Source organism: Branchiostoma belcheri, unplaced genomic scaffold, assembly GCF_001625305.1.
Source record: "Branchiostoma belcheri isolate BF01 breed outbred unplaced genomic scaffold, Haploidv18h27 scaffold10, whole genome shotgun sequence".
NCBI classification, from domain to species: Eukaryota; Metazoa; Chordata; class Leptocardii; order Amphioxiformes; family Branchiostomatidae; genus Branchiostoma; species Branchiostoma belcheri.
In genome coordinates this window covers 3220253-3238121 of record NW_017802380.1, presented here as the reverse complement: position 1 = coordinate 3238121, position 17869 = coordinate 3220253, and the positions used below count along the sequence as shown (strand labels likewise).

The following is a 17869-nucleotide window of genomic DNA, read 5'->3' as shown; positions in this document are numbered from 1 at the left end:
ACACTAATAGATAGGCACACACAGACATAGTCATAGGGTTATGTGGGGTCAAAATGATTCTGAATGAGTGAGTGATTAATATTACTACTATTGGTTATTTTAAACTTACAACATGACATTGTATTGTTACAACTTCATCCAAGACCGTTGTACCGAAAAAAAAAAGATATGTAAGCTTAGGTATTCACATTTGTCTTTTTTTTGCTATACATAACTGTATAACTCTGTCCTAGTCAGTTTTCCATTGACTGAGTGATGTAAAAATGTATGGGATTGTGCATGAAAACTATATATAGTTCAGTCAATAAGAAAGGGGCACTGCAAGGAACTGTGCAGTGATTCTATGCATCAGTGCATGTTGTATCATACCTACTACCTGGAAAGCTTCCAAGTTAACTATATTGGCTGTGGTTGATACAGGGTCCATTTTAGATTACAGCAATCAGACTTTAAATGATTTAGTGCCATGAATGTTGAAGTGGCTGTGCTCATTGTTACCTGTGTCTTGGCTGGGGGTTGTTAAAGGGGGGTTTCCAGGGAGTCAATTCACACTGGGATGGAAATAGGATGGGAGGGACTTTGTAGGGGTGCTAATTTCCACGCCCCTCCCCTTTAATTAAGTGAACTGAAACTGTGCATATCAGATAACAGACTTTATTGCAACATTTAGTCTGTATAGATGCTCTAAAAATAGTAAAATGAAATCAAACATCTTCATTATCACATATAACTTATCCTGCCTCTGGGTCTAGTTTTGCCAAATTTGCTCGGATTTCACACACATTGTTCCCCTTTGCTGTACTTTAGTTCCTGTCCATTTATAATAGTACAATATACCTCTGACCCTGCAAACTAAAGTAAAGACATATACAACTTTATCAAACTCTCATGCCAAAGCCTCTCATGTAGTAACTTGTATTAGCATCCTACATTGAGATATGCAACACCCTGCACCTGTATTTGGTGTAAACAAGAAGGTTTAACAAACAGGATGTTTTTGAGCCTCCTTGGTGTAACATTCAATCAGTCTGTTAATAAATTTTATATGTTTATGTACAGTTTGTTGTCATTACATGCTTGAGAAGGTGTGATAATGACTGTCAATTAGGTAATTGGGTATCGGAACTAGTCTATAAATGAAACAATTTACATGTTTTATAGAGGGTTTTATAATTCATACTGTAACAATTTGGCCATTTAACGCAATGGTGTCAATTTCCCCACATGAATATGAAAGGAAGTCTCAATTGAGCTAGTACTTTGACTCCATTTATTTACTACCAGCTTTTGTTGCTGCAATACTGCAACGAACCACAAGAGGGCATTAATTAGCTAGCTAACCTGTTGCTTTGCACTGGACATTACACAAACATGTATATTGAAGCATAACCATAGGCCAGACTTCTAACAGACAGACATTCATAGTTACCTTCGCCAAGAAGGTTATGTTTTCAGTAGCGTTTGTCTGTGTGTGTGTGTTTGTGTGTGTGTGGTTTAGCAAGATAACTCGAGAAGCAGTTAATGGATTGGAATGAAACTTGGTAGGTGGGTAGGTCTTCATGAGACCTAGAAATGATTAGATTTTGGGCCCCCTTGCGGCTTTCCTAGGTACTGCAGCTTAACTTCCGGTTTTGATATCTCATGTTCTGGACATGCTAGGGTCACGAATTTTGGTTGGTAGATAGCTCTTGGGGTAGGAAAGAAGTGACATGGGTTTGGGTCCCCTAGCTCCTTGTTCTGGAACTGCAGGAGCATTTGTTGAAAAAAATTAGAAGGACGATAACTCAAGAACCGGTTGACGTATTGTCGTGATTTTTGGTATGTAGGTAATTGAAGTGATGCTTGACATAATCAGATGGCAATTATGCAAATCAGGGGCTAATTTGCATAATTAATGAGGAAATTCTATAAATCTGCTTTGTTCGATAATAGAACTATGAAACACTTGTGACATCTACTTGAGAACGAAAAAAAACATCTGAGGATATAGATTATGTAAATGAGGACCTAATTTGCATAATTAATGGCAAATTTTTATAGTTTCATAGTTGTAACTGCTGCACCCCGAATTTCATACTTGCCACATTTGGAAGTTAAGTGAAGGTGAACATCAATAAACATAATTTATTCAAATCATGACTTCATTTGCATAATTTATGAGGAAGTGCTATAATAGCCTTTTTGTTATGATAAGGCTGTCATTGGATGGAGAATATGATCAACTGATATAATCCATGCAAATGAGGCTCTTATTTACAAAATCAATGATTAAAATTGTATAATTCGTCACCCGCAAGGGTTAACATCATTTGGCGAAGGTATGAGATCGTGGAACTCTTGTTTTTCCTGCTTTCAAAGGAACTTGAGAGTTTTCTATCCATTTCTTGCGGGCTCAACAACAGAGATGCATAAACTGGTGCAGAACTCGTTTTTGACTCATGTACAGGTTGCATGGCCTATCACTTTTACTGCACAAACATGTAGTGAAAAGGAAGTATGTTTTGGCACTGGGTAATATACAACAACTCAGCTAACATGAATTCGCAACAGTTATAAAGCATACTCAGCACTATTTCCTTGCAATCTAAAGTAGATTTCCCTGCTGTAATCTTAAATTTGTCCAGTCCAGGCTTGCATCAAACCCCATGGGTTATCCTAATGCAGTCAAAACGAGCCTCATGCACAAGTTGTACTTCAGGCTTCATTTAAATTACCTGCACTTGATGAGATCCACCCTGCTCCGCCGCAGATAAGGAACCATCTAATATCAGTCAATGTTTTCCTGAGGCACCTCTGATGCCATGGGGCTATTTCTGGATCCTCCCGAGTGAGTGGCAAGGGGGTAATGAGATAGAGGCTCTGTGTGATGTCCCCGGCAAGGGCAGAAGGGATAATCAAGGAGAATGGCGGAATAGAAGTGAGCCGCAGCATTCCAAGTAGTCGGGCTGTAAAAAGGAAAGAATATTTGAAGTGTCAATTGTTTTGCCCCATTTTGGGGAATGAAAATTGTATTCGTGACTTGAGTTCTGAGTATCAGTTGTAAGTTTACAGTACTTCAATTTCTTAGCTATGTGAAATCAAGAATTGTGTTGACGTTGTCTTTCAGTCCTGTGTACGTATAACTCATTGAACAACACAGCATGTGTTCACAGTGTGAGGAGTTTGCGGTGGGGACATATGTACCACGAAAATGAGAAACATAAAAGTTAGACTGCTGTGAATGTTCCACAATTTACAATCAGTATGTACGAATTCCTATTCAAGAAGAAAAGTTTTGATGATGTGAAGGATTGGTTCAAAGTTACCTTTATCCTTCAAACAGTACAGGAAAGACATGTTAAGTCTTACTCATGCTGGCTACCATATCTCTACAGTTTTTCAAAAGCCATCAGGCACTCGTTATCCAAAATGTAAAACCTCGTTTGGGACCAAGGAGGCTTTTTGAAACTTACTTAAGAAGTGCATGAACACAAAGGACTTCCAGAAATAGCCACTCTGCATGCAAGGTCTCGTGTCTTGGCATCAGAACAGTCAATCTTGCGTGATCTTAGCCCAGCCAGCCCTAATGACAGGACCGGGGCAGGCTTCCCTTCATTTCTGTTTGATAAGGGGCAGGCTGGGGCACTTTTCTTGTAGACTGAGCCATAAATTATGTGAAAATCACACTGTAGTTCAAAGGGAACCTCCCAGGATCAAATTCAGGGCCGGAGATAAGGAAGAGCCCTGTTGGCATGTTGGGATGCATCACGTGTAATGATACTCCTTACTGCTGGACCTTCAAGACGTGGGAGTTATTGCAGAAATAAGAAAGACGTTGAAGCTGCGCCATGGATCTTAGATTCCTGTGGCTTGTAGGCATCGAGCCGTCATCTTCATACATCACAATGTAGGTACCAAATAATGACTTACATGTACATGTACATGTGCATGAACATTTTTTTTAGCTCCAGGGCTTATTCTATGCAGTCAGTTGTTAGATATTGTTGGAGCATTCATGTTATATTCAACTGATATGTTGAACCTGTGTCTTTACATGTACAATGTTGTAGAGGGACAAGCAGCTTAATTTACCCCAAGGGTGTGTGCAGGTAACAATGGTAACAACAGCATTTGCCTGCTCAAAATATATTTTTCCCTCAAGCCATTTGATGTATTGGTAAGTTTATTGATTTTGACATCAGATTGTCAAGGTGTTGCCCTTGTATTAAGTAAGGGCTGCAACGTGGAACATGCATAAGATATTGTAAATGATGATCAAGATCAGTGTGGAAGTCAAGCCTCTGTGCTGTTTTCAAAATGGATACAATTTTGCTACTCACTGAGAATACTAGTAGCAGACGTTCAATTTTGCTCTTACTGTACAGTACATTATTGTCAAGGAGCAAAAAGCACAAAGCAATTCCTTCTGTTGCTATCTGTAAACTCCGGAGATAATCACACAAGAATCTATGGTCATAAAAATTGTCTCTTATCTTTATTGTCTGTCTTCCAACTTGAGCAGATTGCTAGCCTGTGTGTGTTACACAATTTCTTGCTGTTAGAGGCTGATTGGGGCTTATTACTTGTGCAAGTTGTGGCCATATGGTAACTCAAGAGAACCATTCTCATGCCTAAAACTAGAAGCTCTTCTAAATCTATCACCTTTAAAATCAGTACAATAGGAGCTCATAATTCTCAGTCACCATGGAAACCCAGCATCATAGCCACCAACTTTTTTTGAGTAGCAGAGAATTCTCAGTCTGACAACAATTTTTTCCATTTTGCCAATTAGACTTACCCAGTAGAGGTGTTGGCTAGAAGTATGATGTAGTTAGGCCAGCGAGCTAGTAACTCCAAATTTATATTTCCATGGTTTGTGTGTACCATAGGATTATAGCAGACAGTACCTGCATACATTTGTACATGTCGGTTTCACCTTCGGGGAAGGTCAACTGAACGTAATTGGATTTCTGACTGTCTGTCAAAGAAAATTTACTTTCAACAAGTGTATATATCATACCTTGCGGAATGCGAAAGGTTGCATGATATAAATTCATACCTCATTTTCTACATGCAACCTAGAAGTTATATATTTTCAAGATTTGGTCATGCTGCTAAATACGCTAAGATTATTGACTCATAATTTGAATACCCCATGGCCATGTTAATTACAGTAGGAGTATGTTGGTATGTTCAACAGACATATACTGTAATCCAACAGGATGTAAGTGACAGCATATCGACTCGGCGGTAGAGCAAAATTGCATAATTCCGTACAGTTCAATTTTTGAGTAAACGGTTATATTGCAAACTTGTAATACAGAACCATCACCATCATTGTATGACATACACTGAAAAATTGTGCAGTTTGCTTTATATACATAATCAAGTTTCAAGCTCATAGTTTATCTCTGTGTTTAAGGAGTATTAGTTCACTGTGAGTTTTTTAAAGTATATCGTAATATTCTTATACATTTGTATGTATAACCAGTCTGATAACATATGATTGCCAGCTCAAGCCTTTTACAAGTATTCTGGTATGCTGGCCTCATGGATCAAAAGTAATTTTGGACAGGCAAAGCTGCCTCTATGCCTCATCCTTCATACATACATGTAGTATATGGGCTGTATATTTCCTGGATGGTGCTGCATTATGACTGAGTTTTGTGGGCTTTCAGCATGTTGCGTATGTATGAAACATTCATCCTCTATATGGGTTTCCAAAGTGCATTCAAAGTGAACCCAAGTATTCCACACTGTCCTCTGAACTCTGATTGATGAGACCCTAGAGCATGTGCGACGGAAAAAAGGGTACCATGACAAAATGAGTTGGAGACTTCTAAACTCCAAACCAATCTCTAGAAGACCAAAAGGTCTTTCTTAAGTTTAGAAAGGTCATCCCAGTATCTCCAATCGAAACCTATTTTAGCCAGGTGGCCAGACTGTGTGTCTGGGATATGGTATGATCTGGTCCCTGTTGGCTAATAACTCATCATCTGATAAATTCACAAAGTTGCCAGACTTGTATATAGAGAGAGGAATCGGATACACCTTTCTTGACACAAACTCTACTGCACTGACACGTTTCCTTCGTATGGAGTATTGAAGTACGGTATTTTCAATTTACTGTATACCAAAAAAAATTCTAATGTTTTTAAGATGTCTCTGTCACCTGACATCTCGGTGTGTATTTGTTCATTTGCTTGCTCGTAATTGTAACTTGATTTGTAACTTGATCTTTAATAGACTTTTATACAACCTTGTAAATTGTCTTAAATTGCCATACTGGAACAGTGACTAAACACTGATTGATCTAGCCTCAGGCTAAAGAAGAAATAGATGAATATGTACATAGATAAAGATTTATATCAGTATATGCCTGAAATTTCCTCTCTCGATCACCTGAAGTATAGCAGACTAATTGTACCACTGGGTCATTGAACTTGTAATCAGGAACAGAGTATCATTGTGCTGGCAATGAATTATACATCATGTGTCTCCTATCGAAAACGGGTTTAGCCAATTAAAAATTCATACGTCCACATAAGCGTTCAACAGGGTATTAATAAAAAATCATAAATTCATCCGTTTATCTCGTTCATCAAAGTTTCCAGGCCTCGCAACAGACATTATGATAATTTTTCCCTGCTCGCTGATTTGATAACGATGGTAATTGACTTGATCCTCCATAGAATCCAGGCCGGCCGGCGGAAGTAAAAAGCCATTGACACTGGCGGCGTAGGGCTCCCCTGTGTGACTGTGAGTGAGCTCGCACCACTCAGTCTGGCCGGGTCGTTAACCATGCCGGGTGAGTGGTGCCGGGAGAAGGCCTCGCCAGCGTATTGATCGGTGGGAGACTCTGACTCGCGGGGTGCTTGGTGCTACTGTGCCATTGTGTATGGACAATCCTACGGTCGGCTTTCCATGGCGCTGCGAGAGACATGTCGCTGGCTGCACAGCTCCAGCTCCAACTCGCACAGCTGACCCTCAGGTATATATACCTGTGCCTCCGTCTTCAACTTAGCTTCTTGGCACAGTTGCTCGGTAGATTGCCTTTATCTTTCCTTGTTTCCCACCGCCATAACAACCAGGCCAGGTTCTTTAACGTGTTTTACGCAGATATGGCAACTTTCCAACTCAATTTTCACTGGGTGTGGTACAATCTGAAGTGTTTTTTACTGGCCATATTTTATGACTCCATTTCAGGTTTGAGGTATATTTCATAGTGAATCCGAAAAGAGGGAGTTTGGAGTGTGTTGCTGTTGATAAGTCCCTGTGGGGCAATTTGGCTCCTGTTCAGAATGCACGCTCCATTGCCAGCATAATCACAAGTTATTTCTATTACAGATGAGATTTTGTGATAAACAGATGGTACGGAATATTAGCCCTTCCAGTTGGTACAGTGGCTTGATCTTTTACACGTGCCAGGCTTTTACATGTGTCACAGTAATTCTATGCACCTATGACCTTTACAAGTAACCCACTGGGACTAAAATTGAATTTCTACTTTCTGACATCACCCTCTGAAATTGTCTGATAAAGAAAACTGATTGATGGTTAAAAAGTCTGTAACACTGTTGTATATTATGTCTGTTTACATAGTACTATGTTTATGCTGTCTTTATCAATTCTCTTAGTAGTAAAGTAGCATATAATATCTTACTATATACTTTGACTTGCATCACATATACGATACACAATACAAATGTACACTTTTGGTTTGATCCACACACGGATATTTTGTTTGAAAATCTGTATGGTAGCTTTGATACTGATAGGGTTTGTGTTATGGGGTGAAAGTTTCCCTTATTACTCTCTGGTTTACTGTATGTAGTTGTGACCTACATTTGCCCACTACATGTAAGTGTTCATTAGTTAATGGAGCAGCCTGTGATATATGTAGCCTTTTGCTGTGCATGTTATTAATCAAGCAGCAGTATATCACACCTTACTGTAGAATGTGCTATTTTTCTAAAATCTGAGTCATGAGTTGACAAAAAGGCTCAATTGAATACTATAAATCATGATTTTTTCGCGGAACTGATGAATTTCATAGTTTCTGGAATAACACACACAAATCTTCTGTACCGCGAACTTACCATTACTGTGAACAAATAATTTGCCAATTTTTGCTGCACCTGCCAGCACCGTGGACCGTGGACGTATAGATCTGTGAACATGTTCATTTTCCTCAGACTACAAACTTTTGCTCCCATGAACATAAAGTAATCTACAGTGAGTATTGAAGATTCCATGATAGAGAATGATAAAAGATTCAAAATGTGATAATAAGGAAGTATTACGATTGTAATATGTCAGTCACATTTTTCACACAATTCATTCAGTTTTGTTGCTATGTGATAAACTCAAAACCACATGTTGGAAACACCTTATTAATATTTCGCAGACTGTGTAATGTTCCGCTACCTGTTTTTTGTCAGGCACCAGTGAGGACAGACTGATGGATGACGTCCAGGATGTGTGTTTACAGGGATGAATTGTATCCCTCTGTTCTTGTTACACCATCAGGACATAAGTTGTGTTGTGATTTATGAGAATACATTATAGTCTGGCTATGCCTGAGGCTGATTAACCGATGAGTAAGTTAGTGTCTGCTGACAGACAAAACTCCGAACACGTTTATTGATGCAGTACTTCTTAAGTAAAGTAGGAACATTGATCTCTCTGAAGTGGCTTCATTATTTTGCAGGTTGAACCAGTGAAGAGTTTTTGAATGCCTCTGTGAAAGTGATATTATAGTGATTTATCGTGACATTTCATTTTTGCCAATGTAGCATAAGTCATCTCAGCTTTAGGTTGCAACCTGCTTGAATGGATTGTCCCATTCTTGCCCAGGGGGTCCAGAATGGTAAATTGGTTTTCTGTATTTCAGTGATAGTCCATGTAAGTAGAAAATATTATACAATTTCACTGTCATCAGGATACCAGTCATGGTACCAGTATATTATCAGAATATCAGCAGGCAGCATGTTACCAGTATATTTGATTTTATTACATGTATATTGGCAAAATATTTTCCATATTGTTGGAGATATTATATAGGTTTCATTCCCCTCTCACAACCAGCAATATTTGTCAGGTATTTTAAGACTGACACTCCCAGTCAACCAGCCAATTTAGTCAACTAATTCACAGCTAAGCCCATCATTACCCAACCTGTATGTGCTATACATGAAATAAGCGCAATGTGCCAGACATGGCTTTTTCTCTTGATATGCTTTAAAACTTGCAAGGCAGCATTTAACCATAAATAATGGTCAATCTTACCAAATATGTTGAGATAACTGCACACTAAAAATGTTGGGTGCTGAAGTATGCGGCTGCTGGATACTTGAAACTTGTCGCCAAATTTTTATGTAGAGGTTAAGTGCCTCTGCAATCGAGTGTGTTCAGCTGAGTGGCTGCCTGGAAGCCATTGGCCAAAGGTGTAGGCAATTGTTTGCTAGGGTAAATATTGTTGTTTGCACTGGTCGCCGCCACCATGCCACGTAAACTTGGGCCGTTACAACACATCAGAGGAATGGAACGTGGTGGTGGGAGTTAGCTGACGGTGTCGGGTGGAGGTTTCCCCTCGTGTGTTCCTGTCGTCCTCGTGTGCTATGGTGGTGCAATGTGTCCCCGCGTCCCCGGGTAGAACAATGACAAACCCTACAACATGTACCGGTACTTCAACTGAACCCCAGAACAATCTGGACAGTTGTACTCAAGAACTCTGCAATGTGTGGTAGGTACTGTGACAAGGTGTAGTGTTTCCTATGGCAAGGCTCAGAGATTACCTCATCCCTTCTGCTCTTTGTTCCTGTATAGCGTACCATGTAAGCACAGTCCTTTTTTCATCGTAAACCAATTTTCCCTATAGCTATACCCGTGTGTGCATGGAATTCTGTTTGGAGAATAGAAGGAATTCGGATTGTCAATTTAGGAAATGAATCCGGAGACTGGTGGGGATTGTAGATTGACAGTTACATCATTTATTTGCCAGGGGTCCGTCCACTATTTACTTTGCCTGGGTACAATTAGTGATTTGTTAGCGACTCCTTTTGAGGATTCCTAGGTTGGCTAGGTGCTAGGGCGGCCGGGTTCATGTCCGTTACGACTGTTCCAGACGCTGCCTGAATGGGGTTTGTTTCCCCCTTGTTCTCCGATATGTTGACACTGTGGAATGATTATCCAGATCTTTTGTGTGGCTGGTGTTGTATAGAAATAGGATGTATCAGTATTGGTTTGAAATTGGATATATTGTGGTTTGTTTGGCTCGATACTCAGGCCTAGCAGGCCTGAGGCCTTAATAAGTGTGGAGCAATGGTTTTCCCTGGGGCCTAGTTTATGCTTAACTTACAAATGTTTCCATATCCTGTTTGTAACACAAGCGAGCTTCACATATAGTGACATAGCTACAGTTAACTAGCATGGCTTGCTCTGTTACTTCAGTCATCACACTGTTCAGAATTGAAGATTAGTCAGTACTAATTTAGTAAACTGTTGATTTATGATCAATTAGATCTTGACTAATGCAGTAATTGCTTTAGGTTTTATAAGAATTACAATGTTATGATCCATTACTGTCTTAGGTTTTGTATTGATCATTTATTTGGGCTAAACAAATACATATATATAGCTGAAGTTATATGTTGAAGTACATGTACATAGTGGAACATTTGACTGAATTGCAAAGTTTCTATGCACATGTCATTTTATGCAGTTCTTAAATTTTCATGGCCAACTTGCAATTTTCCTTGTGCATGTTTACTACCTTTCCATCGCAGTGTTGATTGCAATTGCCATAATGTACAATGTAACTATGGAGCCTTAAGTTGACCTATGTTATTTTAAGTAGTGCACAAACCAAAAGACATGCCACCGGATCTCATGCAGGCATACAGTGGTTGCTAGCAGAAATAAATGGTCTCAATCGATCCACATGGTCAAACCCTCATTGTAGTTTGCACAACTGCAATGCACCTGGCATTATTGTCATATCCCCAAAGTACCTGCCTCGCTAGATCAAGTTTTATGGCCTCTCTAATTAAGCTTAATTGGTTGCTGCAATTAGGATGTGTATCAAGCATGGTTCTGCTCTATATATTACATGGAACTTGGTTGAATTCTGGGTCAGCTGTACATGTTTTGCTTCTATTCCTGTATATAGTTTTAAAAGAAGTTGTCAACTACATTTTTGTACCAGGTTGTTGCATGGGCACATAGACATACACACAAAGACCCTGTCAGTCTACAGGCGTTGGTGACCCTAGAAACAGTTACAGATAATGTCAGTTGGAGAAGAAACAGACCTTCCATGTTAAGGTGGACAATACATGATGGATGTGGCACTGTCTCATGATGCTCATCTGTTGTAAAAGATGTCTGGGTAACTGCAGACACACTACTGTCCAGAGGTGTAGGTTCTATAGTGATACAAGACATAAGGTTTGATACAGCAATACTGGCAATAACACCATGTATGATCATACAATTTTGTGTAAAACTATAGTATAGGAGTATAATAGGACCTGGTGACCTGGTACACTTTTGAATCACCATTGTCCCTGCATAAAGATATATCAGCTTTGTCAGCATATTTTTATGTTAAATGTTAATGAGTACATTTTGTATGTAAGTTTGATCCAGACATAAATACACATGTACATGTACATTTCCAGACCTGCAGATGTGCATTTTTCTAGAAACTCACTTTACCAACTGTTACAGTTTTAACTTACATGTAGCTCACAACTTGTAGGTTTCAGTTATGTACACTGTATATTCAAGTATATTCATCTTACTACTGCCTAATACCTGAACCTGCAATGTCCTATTGTATGTATAGTAATGTGCCCATTAATGTTTACAATGAAATGAAAAGATGTCCCGATATATCATCCTACATGGACAATAGACAGGTCAGCTGACCCAACCCTTTGTACAAGAATGTAGCCCGAGGCCATAGTAGTCCATAAACCAGTTGCCTGGAAAACAACAAAACATGAAGAAGCAACAGCCTTACTCTGCGAAAAAGTCCTTCAACCTGCTCAAGGCAGCAAAGATACGTTTTCCTGCATTGCCCATAGTTTGGCCCAAACCCCTATGGTAAGACGTGACTGTTTGGAAGGCTAATTGTTCTAACGATGTGGCCTTATATCCACGGGTTCAGTGCATGACTGATACATTTCTATATCTGTATAATCTGCATTGTATAGCCGGTATAGCGGCTGTTGGCGTAACTTTACAGGCAAGCGGTGGCAGCTGGTTACGTTACATCGAACGACTTCTTACACCTAACCCTCGCACATCCAACTCTCTGCGTAATGTTGAAACTTTGTTAAAGGTGTCCAGCGAGGATGCCGGTACTCCCCTGCTTGGTGCACGTGCTGACTTTGGTGTGTTGTTGTTGGTGTTTCAGGCCAGAGACAGACTCGACGACCACCCCTCCCAGCAGTCACGAGGAGCATTACGCAGACGACCATGACGAGGATGAGGAGGTGTTAGGGTCAGACGAGGACGAACAGGAAGACCCTCAAGACTACTGTAAAGGTCAGTCATAATAAGGGGAGATTATGAGGCAGCCATGACACTTGCCTCAGCTGCATTTGTTATAACCTCTAAACATGTATGTTGTTTGAGTTTATTAGGAACTGCAAGTTGACATTTCTTTCAGCTACTTTTCCTGTGGTCCTTAACATGTAATACAATAAAGTCACATACAAAATCACACCAAAAAACACAGAGCATCATATTTACTTAAATTTTAAAATACATTAACAAAATACATATTATAAGTACACCCCCATGTTTAAAAATAACAAAGGTTATCGGGTAATATTTTAATAAAAAACTTGTATCGATATATTAGAATTACTTGTGCAAATATATTAGGAATGAAAATTGCAAATTAACTTACAATAATCACTTAAACAGATCAATCAAAAGTCATTATTTTTGAAGGCTTCAAAATATAATGCGAACTGCACAACATCCTTTACTCTGGCTGAGTTCCACAGAGAGATGATATTGAATAGTGATAGTCTGCACAGTTGGCAGCATGTTGCCTACAGAATATAGATGGTACCTCTCTAATGCAACTAACCCAGGTCTGGACAAGAAAAACATTGAATTAATGGCAGTACTCAATTTCGATAATGGATACAGGATTGATCAGCAGGATTTTTGGCCAGCGGTAATTTATATTCCAGGGAAGCAATTTGATCATGTTTTGGTGCCGTTCGTCTGTCTGGTTTGCTAATTACGTTCTTGAAAGTTATCATCGTTAAGGCTTTCTAACGTTGACAGTCAGGAAACTAGTGTCTGGACCTGGACTGAAAAACTGGCCATCTTTACTCATAATCAAGTGTGATGTATGTGGGTCGAAATAGCTCTGGTGAGACAGGCTAGAGACAGGTGTGTTGAGAAATGGATGTTCTATCCTGTGATAAATGTATGCCATACGTTAAGCCATTTACTCTACCTTATCCTTTGAGTGGGGTGGGAGGCAAGCATCAGGGCTCAGATTATGAAACTTCAAAGGGGATCTTTTTAAATGAAGATGGCAAAATATGAGATGAAGGCCTGAAAGGTCTGTATTTCCTCACTCACTCACTCACTCACTCACTCACTCACTCACTCACTCACTCACTCACTCACTCACTCACTCACTCACTCACTCACTCACTCACTCATTCATTCATTCAGTGAGTATTTGTTCCATTCCGCAAAACATGTAATCTATTGAGTGTTGAGACTGCATTCTCCTGATTGCTCTTTTTGTTAATCTAGGGGTTTGCAGCTACTTCGTATGAATCAGAATATTGCATATGATTATAAGAGCAGTTTCCATTATGGATAATACATCAGATATTTTCTGGGCTGTCATATATCATCGCCGTATCTTTCTGAAACCCATTTAGAGATAATAGTCTTCGGTGATGGAAACGGAGTTCGTTAGGTGTTTAATTTGTCAACTGTCACTATGGATATACCACCTGTTTGCACCCTATTAAAACTGTGCTAATGTGTAAATGCCTGAGTATGAAACAATATTTTGGTAAATATATGTTTTTATATGTTTTATATATTCTTATGTATGATTTGCCATTATGAACAATGCAGACTGGACATGATTTTTACACAGTGTTCGTGTAGCTAGAAGCATTGACTAATAAATTTCTATATATTCCATCCCATATGGAATACATATACATGTATAAAACACTCAGACTGTCTTTTATGGTACAATGTATATAGAGACTGAATAACGACATACTAATGGCTAGGCTTGTGCACATAATTACAGTGCCCTTTTCTTCAGCACCCTTCATGCAAGCTACGTAATTGCAAGCAGAATATTATTAGCAATGAAACAAAAGATGTACCCTAGAAGCAAACAATTTAATGTGCAATCAGCATGACTTGGGGTAATTGTCAGAAAATTTGATTGTGATCCTCACAGCGAGCCAAATTGATAAAAGCGGAGAGGGTACTAGTAAACTGAAATTATGATGCTGCTGGTGTCGCGTGAAGGCATTGACTGTCACGTCTCGCCATCTGAAGTCACAGTCTGAGTCAGGTTATAGAAAATATAATGGTGATCCATCCAAGCATCTCACCCACCTTCCCAGGGGTGCCGGTATGACTGTGCTATTGATGTAGCCCGTGGCATCTGTAATGATGCGCAAGAGAAATGGAGGAGAAACTTTCCAAACTGCGGGAGGGTGCCTCGGGGGCTAAAAGTTAATCTTCTGTCTGTGACGTATAACCTGGGCAAATAAGGCTTGACCTCAGGATAAAAGTCTCAGGAAAAGGCATGTCGAAAATACTGACAAATTATTCCCTGCACATTTGAATCTGCCCAGTGTGTATCCATGCCAGCTGACAATGAATGTATTTTAGAATCAATTTGTTGAGGAAGGAAAGTTGTGTATCAACCCTGGCACTGACAATTACACATTTGTACGTCCCATGCACACAGGTGGTTACCACCCGGTGAAGATTGGGGACCTGTTCAACAGCCGCTACCATGTGGTGCGCAAGCTGGGCTGGGGACATTTCTCCACTGTCTGGCTAGCCTGGGACCTCAAGTAAGTCAGCTCACAGGCTATCAATTAAACATTAACAGTTTTGTTAGTATGATTGTGTAAGATGCTGTTGAACATATAGTAATTTTTTGATCATGATATTTTTTATTTAGAAATGCTTGCAACTTTATTTACATTATGGTGTTATAATTTTGCATGTTTATCTTCAGAATATCAGTAGACCCTGCAAAGTAAGAGCATCACTAGTAGTTGTAGCTGCTGTAGAACTAGAATGTCTGAAAGTTTAATCCTTGAGTTGGAGAACCACTGCATATGCCAGCTGAGTTGTCCCATGCTTTGCCACCTCATGACCGCTCCTTTTTGTCACTTATGCGCAGACCCCAACAGTCATCAGACCCAAGTGCCAGGTCCGTCCACTCATCAGTTACCACTTTGTTCAGTCCTCGCTTTGGTCCTGCTGCAAGGCAAATCATACAACAAAGTAGACATTACAAAAGATAAAATATGTTCAATGTTTAAGCTGGATTTGATTAGATTTAAGTGATCAAAACTGAATGTTCTTCTTTAATAGTGATTATTGCTAGTTTGAACCGAGTTCCTTCAAAATTCATTTTGAAATTCTTGTTTTAATGTTATGTAGTGCTACGTCTTAAAGTTGAAATTGGACAATCACACACATTTCAAATCTAAGTGCTTTGCTATTATCTGCCTTGAGAACCTTTTCAAAGATTGATTTTTCCACCAGTTGATTTTTGCAAAGGGCAAAGACTGTAGCTGCACAAAACACTGTGTTCACAAGAATTTTTTGACATTCTTATTAATAGGCTTTGAGTAATCTTTTCTTACATTGAATTTCTTATCTTACAAGAGTTCTCACACAACAGTATTGATTTAACTTTTCGATTGTGCCTTAACTTAAGTCTTTGCCCTCCCAGTGTCCTTTTACCCCTATCTGGAAACACTCTTTGAAGCAGGGCTTTAGCCAGCTCGAAATTTTTTACCGTCAACCCCAGGTCAACCCAATTCGCGAAAAAAAAAATACCGTCAACGCGAAAAAAAAATTCCGTCAATGATTACTTTTAAAGAATGTCTTTCACGATCCGGTGATCGACATCACGCCCTCCCGCACACTTAATGCATTCGGTGTTCTAAATACCCGTCAAGATTGCAGAATAAAAAAAAAAAAACTACACAATCTGCAATTTTGCAGAATGAAAAAAAAAACTACAGTTCTCACAAGGAGACAACACGCAATGAACAATCCGCTATGCCCTTTGTTTTGATCCGCTCAAATCCCGCCGCGATTCAAGCCGCGGCCATGCAAATGAACCTACTCATGACGTCACAGCCTCCGATTTCCACCGAGCCGGCCCCGAGCGCTGACCGACAGCGGGCGATGTGGCTCAGATCTCCGACGATTTCCTTATTTAGAGCGTTCGGAAGACTTCGGGTAGCAAACAAAATGGCCGACATGTACATGATTTTACTTGTCAGCTTCGCTTCTCAACCGAAATGAGGAAGTTACAGCTCCTTTGAGGACTTTAGCGGCCATGAAGTTGACTTGGGGAAGCGCTGAGACGTGATTTCGCTACGGCATAGGGTATTTTGCCGCGGAGGGAGTTACGTGGCCGGCAAAAACTCGCGTGTCAGCGATCCTCCAGAAATCTTTATGCTGCCGCTCAAGTCTTCGCGCGAAGGAGGTCTGACGAAGTTTTAGATTAAATAAGGCCACATTGTGTGGATCAATCTCCGTTTGCTTGCGATAGTATGATTATTCAAGTACAGTATATTATTCAAAAACGTTTGATATTTCTTTGTTCGTTGTCACATGTTTATTTATCGTATTGTCATGTACAGTTAGCAGCGTGTGTCTGAGTCAAGCCATTGTTTTATTTTATTCTTATGTGGCCGTTAGCACATGTTGTTTTAACAGACAGTAACATTGAACAATAGAGCCAAGTCAACAAACGTCGGCACGGTCCTTGAAATCAGGTTTCCCGCCGCCGTGCGTTTGGAAAAGACGCCGCGCCGTGGCTCATTCAAATTCGCTAGATTTTTTCCATGTCTTTACCCACGATTTTTGACCGTCAATGTTGACGGTAAGGACTAAAATTTTTACCGTCAGACGGGACAAATTACCGTCAATTGACGGTAATACGGGCGCTGGCTAAAGCCCTGCTTTGAAGTGACTTCAGCACCTGTTCAATTGATTTCTACAATACCCAACATTCATATTTGCCAGTGTTGCATTTAACATTGAAATTGGGACTGCCTCTAAGCACCACTAGTTAGTGATTACATGAAGTATCACATTGTGTATCATGTTATTATTTTGGTCAACCTTTTTCTAATGTAGTACTTTTGTGTTTGTTTTTAGTGTAATACATTACCAGCACTCACTGTATAGCCCACAGAGCTTTGGCCAGGGCAGATGTACTTAGTCTAGTAATACATGCACATGTTATTGTCTGCCTCTTTTACATAACATTCCACATTCTGTACTTCTATCCCAGGAAATTTCTCATTCTTTAATTCTCTTTCCACACACAGATGTCTCGCCATTCAATTTCTAATATGAACAGTTATCCAGTCATTGTTATATGTTGTTAAAGGGGAGGTCCAATACTTTCAGTTTTGGGGCCTTTCTACCCAAAATCCTATTTGTAAATGGTGATTTATTGGTTTCTGCCAACCCCGCACATATTTGCCGTGATATCTGACATGCTCGATGTTTCGCGGCTAGCGCCAGATTGTCCGCTAGGCGGCGCTGCGACTGGATCTGTGACGTAAAAGGTTTCATTGGAACAGAGTTAGTACACAAGAAGAGCTTCCACTGGCGG

The 17869-nt window shown here is 39.8% G+C and overlaps 1 protein-coding gene across 9 annotated transcripts in view; it reads left to right on the top strand.

Moving 5' to 3' along the window:
- Nucleotides 1-17869, top strand: part of LOC109470192 (SRSF protein kinase 3-like) — a 40114-nt gene that overhangs the window by 10427 nt on the left and 11818 nt on the right. For 3 of the 9 annotated variants that reach the window (XM_019769025.1, XM_019769067.1, XM_019769017.1), the window contains exons 1-4: nt 9493-9724; nt 12401-12531; nt 14963-15071; nt 15407-15436. In XM_019769025.1, coding sequence (XP_019624584.1) covers nt 9600-9724; nt 12401-12531; nt 14963-15071; nt 15407-15436 — 395 coding nt within the window. In that variant the 5' untranslated portion in view covers nt 9493-9599. Of the gene's footprint in view, nt 1-6859; nt 6971-9492; nt 9725-10100; nt 10122-11972; nt 12088-12400; nt 12532-14962; nt 15072-15406; nt 15437-17869 lie in introns of those variants that run through there. The other 6 variants (XM_019769059.1, XM_019769051.1, XM_019769074.1 and 3 more) reach the window with 5 other exon arrangements.